The following is an 8,227-nucleotide window of genomic DNA, read 5'->3' as shown; positions in this document are numbered from 1 at the left end:
TTATGTTGTTCTTCATACGTTTTTGCAAATGTCGAGGAGGAAACCAACTGTGATAGTAGAAGTTGTGATGTGTGCTGCAGGAATGAAAAAGAAGAGTTGATTTAAGGGTTTATTTATAGGACGTGTGCACTTACAATTACAGCATCAACAGAAACATGCAGCAGCAAAATGGCCTTTCAGGAGAAGTATAACATGCAGCTGCTTCTCTGACATGACGCGGCGGAAATAGCCTCAAATTAAGTCCACGCGTTACAGAGCAACGCAATGCAGACACACAAAGTAGGATGCTATGTAGCAACAATGTAGCAACAATGTAGCAACAATGTAGCAACATGACCTCATAGATATCACATGAAACTTCATCGCTCACATTAAGAGGAGTTATTGTGTTATAGGGTCAAAACATGACCTCATAGATATCACATGAAACTTCACCACTTCATCACTCACATTAAGAGGAGTTATTGTGTTACAAGTTTTATGAGATGTTAAGTTTAAATATGCAAATGAGGTCACTGTCTATTTCCTCTCGCCTGAAAGAAGACGTGTTATGGAAACAAAATAGACAACTTCATGAAAAACAATGTTTTTGCCTGTCTTGTCTCGCCTTAAAAATAAAAATCTCCATCACAGATGTAGAAAAGAAAGGAGACATGTTGATGCTGCTGCAGCGTTTATAAGTTTATGTGGTCACTTATTTCAATATTGTTTTTATCATGATTATTGTAATTATTAACGTGTTATATTTCCATCTTGTGATATGCATTATATAAAGTGTGATATGCATTATAAAGTGAGTTTCATTTCTTATTTTGTCTGTCAAATGTTTATTCTATTAATATTATTTTTGGGCACTTCATGCTTCACGTCTTGTATTATAAGTTTATTGTTATTTTTTAAGTAAACTACTTTAATAACATTGCTTGATACTTTTCTGATGGTCACCATCTTTTAAATTCACACTTTACTTTTCCATCATCATCATCATCATCATCATCATCATCATCATCATCATCATCACCAGCTTCATCATCATCATCATAACCAGCTTCATCATCATCCTTCACGTTTATCCGACCTGCTGCTGTTGATCAAACATCATAATTTTTTTTCGCGCGCGTGCGGAGCTCCAATGACGCAGCCGAGAGGGTGTGTGTGTGTGTGTGTGTGTGTGTGTGTGTGTGTGTGTGTGTGTGTGCCACCAGCCTTCATATTACTCTGACGTGAGATGGAAACTCTCAGAAGAGCAAGAAGTCAAGCAGACACAACCAATAACAACAACAACAAAATAACAACAAAAACAACAACAAAACAAGCAGACAAAAAAGAAACCAGCTCAAGATAAAGAGAAAGAGAGAGAGACAGGTAAAGAGAGAGGTAGAGAGAGGTAGAGAGAGAGAGAGAGGGAGAGATGAGGACCTTCCAGACCCAGAGCCAGGCAGCGCAGCGCGGAGCCTCCAGCAGCAGCGTGAGCCCCCTCAGCGCGGCCAGCGTCGCCCTCACAGCTCTGCTCATCCTCACCGTCCCAGTCTGCAAAAGTGAGTCAAACATGAAAAAGAAACTCTTTATGAAGGTGTTGTTCATAAATAATATCTGATTGTGTTCATGAGACTGAAAGTGTAACGTTTTTGTTATTTTGTGTTGCTTATTTAAATATTTTAATCAATCTATCAATCTTTCTGTCTGTCTGTCTGTCTATTGGTCGGTCTGTCTGTCTGTCTGTCTGTCTATCTATCTATCTATCTATCTATCTATCTATCTATCTATCTATCTATCTATCTATCTATCTATCTATCTATCTGTCTATATCTATTTATATATCAATCTATCTATATATTTATCTATCTATCTATCTGTCTATATCTATTTATTTATCTATCTATCTATCTATCTATATATTTATCTATCTGTCTATATATTTATCTATCTATCTATCTATCTATCTATCTATCTATCTATCTATCTATCTATCTATCTATCTATCTATCTATCTATCTATCTATCTATCTATCTATCTATCTATCTATCTATCTATCTATCTATCTATCTATCTATCTGTCTATATCTATTTATATATCTATCTATCTCTCTATATATTTATCTATCTGTCTATATCTATTTATATATCTATCTATCTATATATTTATCTATCTATCTATCTATCTGTCTATATCTATTTATATATCTATCTATCTATCTATCTATATATTTATCTATCTGTCTATATCTATTTATATATCTATCTATCTATATATTTATCTATCTACCTGTCTATATCTATCTATCTATCTATCTATCTATCTATCTATCTATCTATCTATCTATCTATCTATCTATCTATCTATCTATCTATCTATCTATCTATCTATCTATCTATCTATATCTATTTATCTATATATCTATCTATCTATCTATCTCTCTCTCTATATATATATATATATATATACATACTGTATATATATATCTGTATGTAAGTGGTTGCAGTTGTTATAGCTGTCACAGTTGTTACATGTGTTACATTTGTAACATTTGTAACAGTTATTACAGTTGTAACAGTTATAACAGTTGTAACAGTTGTGACAGTTGAAACAGTTGTTATTGGTGTAACAGTTATTACTGTAGTAACAAGTTGTTATTGGTGTAACAGTTATTACAGTTGTAACAGTTGTTATTGGTGTAACAGTTATTACAGTAGTAACAGTTGTTATTGGTGTAACAGTTATTAGAGTAGTAACAGTTGTTATTGGTGTAACAGTTATTACAGTAGTAACAGTTGTTATTGGTGTAACAGTTATTACAGTTGTAACAGTTGTTATTGATGTAACAGTTATTACAGTTGTAACAAGTTGTTATTGGTGTAACAGTTGTAACAGTTGTTATTGGTGTAACAGTTATTACAGTTGTAACAGTTGTTATTGATGTAACAGTTATTACAGTAGTAACAAGTTGTTATTGGTGTAACAGTTGTAACAGTTGTTATTGATGTAACAGTTATTACAGTTGTAACAGTTGTTATTGATGTAACAGTTATTACAGTAGTAACAAGTTGTTATTGGTGTAAAAGGTTGTAACAGTTGCTATTGGTGTAACAGTTATTACAGTTGTAACAGTTGTTATTGGTATAACAGTTATTACAGTAGTAACAGTTGTTATTGGTGTAACAGTTATTACAGTAGTAACAGATGTTATTGTTGTAACAGTTATTACAGTTGTAACAGTTGTTATTGGTATAACAGTTATTACAGTTGTAACAGTTGTTATTGGTGTAACAGTTATTACAGTTGTAACAGTTGTTATTGGTATAACAGTTATTACAGTAGTAACAGTTGTTATTGTTGTAACAGTTATTACAGTTGTAACAGTTGTTATTGGTATAACAGTTATTACAGTTGTAACAGTTGTTATTGATGTAACAGTTATTACAGTTGTAACAGTTGTTATTGGTGTAACAGTTATTACAGTAGTAACAGTTGTTATTGTTGTAACAGTTATTACAGTAGTAACAGTTGTTATTGATGTAACAGTTATTAGAGTAGTAACAGTTGTTATTGGTGTAACAGTTATTACAGTAGTAACAGTTGTTATTGTTGTAACAGTTATTACAGTAGTAACAGTTGTTATTGATGTAACAGTTATTACAGTTGTAACAGTTGTTATTGGTGTAACAGTTGGAACAGTAGTAACAGTTGTTATTGGTGTAACAGCTATTACAGTTGTAACAGTTGTTATTGGTGTAACAGTTATTACAGTAGTAACAGTTGTTATTGGTGTAACAGTTATTACAGTAGTAACATTTGTTATTGGTGTAACAGTTATTAGAGTAGTAACAGTTGTTATTGGTGTAACAGTTATTACAGTAGTAACAGTTGTTATTGGTGTAACAGTTATTACAGTAGTAACAGTTGTTATTGGTGTAACAGTTATTACAGTTGTAACAGTTGTTATTGGTATAACAGTTATTACAGTTGTAACAGTTGTTATTGGTGTAACAGTTGGAACAGTTGGAACAGTTGTTATTGGTATAACAGTTATTACAGTTGTAACAGTTGTTATTGGTGTAACAGTTGTAACAGTTGTAACAGTTGTTATTGGTGTAACAGTTGGAACAGTTGTTATTGATGTAACAGTTATTACAGTAGTAACAGTTGTTATTGATGTAACAGTTATTACAGTAGTAACAGTTGTTATTGATGTAACAGTTATTACAGTAGTAACAGTTGTTATTGGTGTAACAGTTATTACAGTAGTAACAGTTGTTATTGATGTAACAGTTATTACAGTTGTAACAGTTGTTATTGTTGTAACAGTTATTACAGTAGTAACAGTTGAGCAGGTGTCAGGAGTCCTCCCTCCCTCCTCAGCAGCACACAGGAGATGTCGTTGTTGTCGCGTTAATCCCGTATATTTCTGTGTCGTTGCGTAAAAACTAAAGGTGCTCCAGCAGAACCTCCGCGAGCCACAACAGATCAGAGGCAGCTCCTCAGCCGGGTATGCCTTCCATTTCCCATAAATATCCCTAATTCTTCTTCGTCCCTCTGCGTGAACGTGTGTTGTCCTCTGCGATGCTCCACAGATAGACGCCGTGTGCTCGTCCTACCTCTCTGCAGACCTGAAGTTTTGGGTGAGCAGGGTGTGCTTTTATTTTAGCTTGTTTTTTTTTGCACATGTATATTACAATTGTCATAGTACATTTACTATGTTTTTTTTAACAGCTGCTTTTCTCTCTGGTATCAGACATCTGATATTTTAGGGGAACTCTGTGTCTCAATGCTGGTTCAGAAGTCAAAGGTATTTCATATTTCTACCTCATAATAACACAAAATGTGTGTTTGGTGGTAGTAGAGGTCCGCAGGACAACGATTCACACGGCGATATCAACTAAAAGTCTCATTTTGTTTTAATCTCAGGACCTGGCAGGGCAGGAAAACAATAAAAGGGTAAGTGTGTCTTATCAAAAAGTTTAATCCAAATAGTTACCGGTTCATTTAACAGCAACTACACCATCAAGCGATTCATTTTTATTCTTTAAACCAGTGGTGTGAGAAAATATCGATACACTTGAGTATCGCAATATTATGTTTTTGTGATACTTATAGAGTTTACATGCAAAGATTCGTGGCAGACGGATTGCACCAAAAGTAGTGCCATGATAAAAAAACATGTGATTATTATTATATTAGCATTATGTTATCAGTTCAAGTCACCCTTAAAGGAATAAGAACAGAATAACAAAGCTGTTTTTAAAAACAAGTAGCATGTAACTATAATATATATATCATAACTACTGTTATTTTACATGTTAGCAGGTTGAATTAACTAAACTCAATAAAAGAAAACCCTCAATGCTTTCGCTGTTCTTTGAAGGACCACGCTGTCAATCAACTGGCTTTGCGTTGGGCCTTCCAGCCAATTCCTGCATGCATATACTTTATTGAAATGAAAAACTAAATACATTCATATACAAAAATAAATGAATTAATGTGAAAATCAAAGAAAATGATCATATTATCTTTAAAAAATGTACATTAAAAACCTGCAAAACGCCCGTACAACATCCCAGGATGCACCTCCACAGCACGCCATGTTTCTCACGTAGAAATATGAAGCCGCTTTTGTGTCGTGTGAATGCTGCATAAACGCGGCGAGCGTGTGGTCGTGCGTTCCCCCGGGGATGAAACATGTGTGTGTTGCTCTGTGTCCTTGTGTGTGTGTGTCTGTCAGACTCCAATGTCGCACCCTCTCCTGCATCTCGTTTCCCAACTGCACACCAGAAGAGAGAGAGGACTCTCCACGCGCGTATGTACCCCCCACGTGCGTTCTCTTCTCACTCTCCATTTCCTGTTTGTACAGAATGAGCCACCGATTCATAAAACAAGAACAACATTTTTTAAATGTTAGTTTTATGCACCTGGATGCAAACAGGAGGGCGCGGGGCTTTAAATGAAAATACAGGAAGATGGAAACTGCAGCATTCAATATGTTGATATTGAAATGTGTGTGCGTGTGTGTGTGTGTGTGTTACACATGTCCCCCCCCCTCCCCCCCTTCCTCCCTACAGCTCACATGTCAATAACGCTGCTGCACTAGTTGTTCTTTCCCAAGCTGCCGGCAATTATGGTCTAAAATTAGTGCAGCAGCCAAAACTTATATTTCTATCAGTCAACAAAGTGGACTCGGGCTCAAAAGCAGTCGTTTTGATATGTTTGACTGAAGCGTTCCCTGTTGTGTGATCAGAGATGTTTCCTCTTGTGTCTCTCCAGGGTGAACTCCCGGGACCTGGAGGGATCCAGAGCAGAGGTTACTTCCTCTATCGGGTATGAGCACGAGAAATTAATATAACAAACGCGATGAAGTCCGCCGGATAATTTGACGAACATTCAATCACGTTTTCTTTTTTGCGCTTACAGCCAAGAAATGGAAGACGGTTCCTAGAATATGAGTAGATGAAAGGTAATGCTTGTTTTCAGTTTTTCCATGCAGGGACTGTATGAAAATGTGGTATTCTAATTGTTCTTTTGGCTAAATGAAGCTAAGTCTTATTTATTTGGGACAATATTAGCAAAAAGATCACTTTTATGTGCGCATGGATCATAAAGGTCAGTGTGAGACACTACAGGCCCTGAATGCTGTGTGAACAAACCCCTCGGCATAAATCTTCATAATATATAGTTTTTATTAATAAATGTGTATAAATGAGTCTCTAAATGCTGTGTGAACTAACCCCTCTGCATAAAGCTTCATAATATATAGTTTTTATTAATAAATGTGTATAAATGAGTCTCTGAATGCTGTGTGAACTAACCCCTCTGCATAAAGCTTCATAATATATAGTTTTTATTAATAAATGTGTATAAATGAGTCTCTAAATACTGTGCGCACAAACCCCTCTGCATAAAGCCTCATAATATATAGTTTTTATTAATAAATGTGTATAAATGAGTCTCTGAATGCTGTGTGAACAAACCCCTCTGCATAAAGCTTCATAATATATAGTTTTTATTAATAAATGTGTATAAATGAGCCTCTGAATGCTGTGTGAACAAACCCCTCTGCATAAAGCTTCATAATATATAGTTTTTATTAATAAATGTGTATAAATGAGCCTCTGAATGCTGTGTGAACTAACCCCTCTGCATAAAGCTTCATAATATATAGTTTTTATTAATAAATGTGTATAAATGAGCCTCTGAATGCTGTGTGAACTAACCCCTCTGCATAAAGCTTCATAATATATAGTTTTTATTAATAAATGTGTATAAATGAGGAGTGTGTTTGTTCCTCCAGACCCGAGCCGCTGCACAACGACCCAGCGAGCCGCTGCTGTACAGTGACGTCTGAATACTCGAAGAAGAATAAGATCCAAACGTTATTCCTCTGTCCAGGTTTTATTTTGTGTCATGTGACGTGTGTGTGTGTCATTTGCATTAAAACTGCTACAACGTGGCCGCGAGCGTGCACGTTTGATTCTGCTGCACTTTGTCGAATGAGAAGATGAAACAGGAAACTGTTTGAATGAATGCAGATGCATATAATAATAAAAATAATAATACTTCGAATTTATATAGCGCTTTTCTAGACACTTAAAGACGCTATATATATATATATATATATATATATATATATATATATATATATATATATACATGCAGATACATATTCAATGCAGTTAAACACACATCCAGGATACACAACGGCAGTTAAAAGCATGTATTTGACATTTTACACCTATAAATGTGCATTACTGTGAAATATAAACAGTTTAAATATTTTTCAAAGTACAGGTTTGCATGATCATATTCAAGATAACATCTTAGTGTCGCTAATTATTAATCATGTTTTTCTTTTACGCATTTTATGATTAAAAATAACTGACCAATCACACTTTTTCATTTAAATAATTTAAAAAAAACAGTTCAACTTCCTTGTTTATTTAATCGTAACCAACCTCCCGGGAGGAGACATTAATTAAAACTGTACTGGTGACATCAATATGATGGGATGTGGAGTCACAAAGTGCTTGTTTTAGTTTTTCAAAATCTTTTTATGCGCAAATACAATTTTCTTTCGGCTTCCTTCTTCTTGTTAAATTAATATTTGCAGGATTAAATTGTTGGTTTCTATCCTGAATGTGTGTAATGTCGGTATTGACCAGCAGATGGCACCATCTTCATACCAATAGAAAAAATAAAAAGGCGCTTCCAGCTTTTATACATATATATATATATAT

The 8,227-nt window shown here is 34.6% G+C and overlaps 1 protein-coding gene across 6 annotated transcripts; it reads left to right on the top strand.

The window, feature by feature from the left end:
- Positions 1-1,181: 1,181 nt before the first annotated feature.
- Positions 1,182-7,443, top strand: nmu (neuromedin U). 6 transcript variants are annotated; one of them, XM_034531047.1, is made up of 9 exons: positions 1,182-1,538; positions 4,433-4,488; positions 4,574-4,630; positions 4,735-4,788; positions 4,908-4,937; positions 5,722-5,796; positions 6,261-6,314; positions 6,408-6,450; positions 7,285-7,443. In XM_034531047.1, exons 1-8 carry the CDS (start codon positions 1,412-1,414, stop codon positions 6,441-6,443), a joined length of 489 nt encoding a protein of 162 aa, XP_034386938.1. In that variant the 5' UTR covers positions 1,182-1,411; the 3' UTR covers positions 6,444-6,450; positions 7,285-7,443. The 6 variants fall into 6 exon arrangements, with proteins under 6 accessions (XP_034386938.1, XP_034386936.1, XP_034386939.1 ...); XM_034531045.1 differs by having other exon boundaries at positions 5,722-5,811; XM_034531048.1 differs by having other exon boundaries at positions 1,184-1,538; positions 4,574-4,621.
- The last annotated feature ends 784 nt before the right edge of the window (positions 7,444-8,227 follow it).

The sequence above is a fragment of the Cyclopterus lumpus genome, chromosome 4 (genome assembly GCF_009769545.1).
Source record: "Cyclopterus lumpus isolate fCycLum1 chromosome 4, fCycLum1.pri, whole genome shotgun sequence".
Taxonomy (NCBI): Eukaryota; Metazoa; Chordata; class Actinopteri; order Perciformes; family Cyclopteridae; genus Cyclopterus; species Cyclopterus lumpus.
This window is presented reverse-complemented; position numbering and strand designations above follow the sequence as displayed.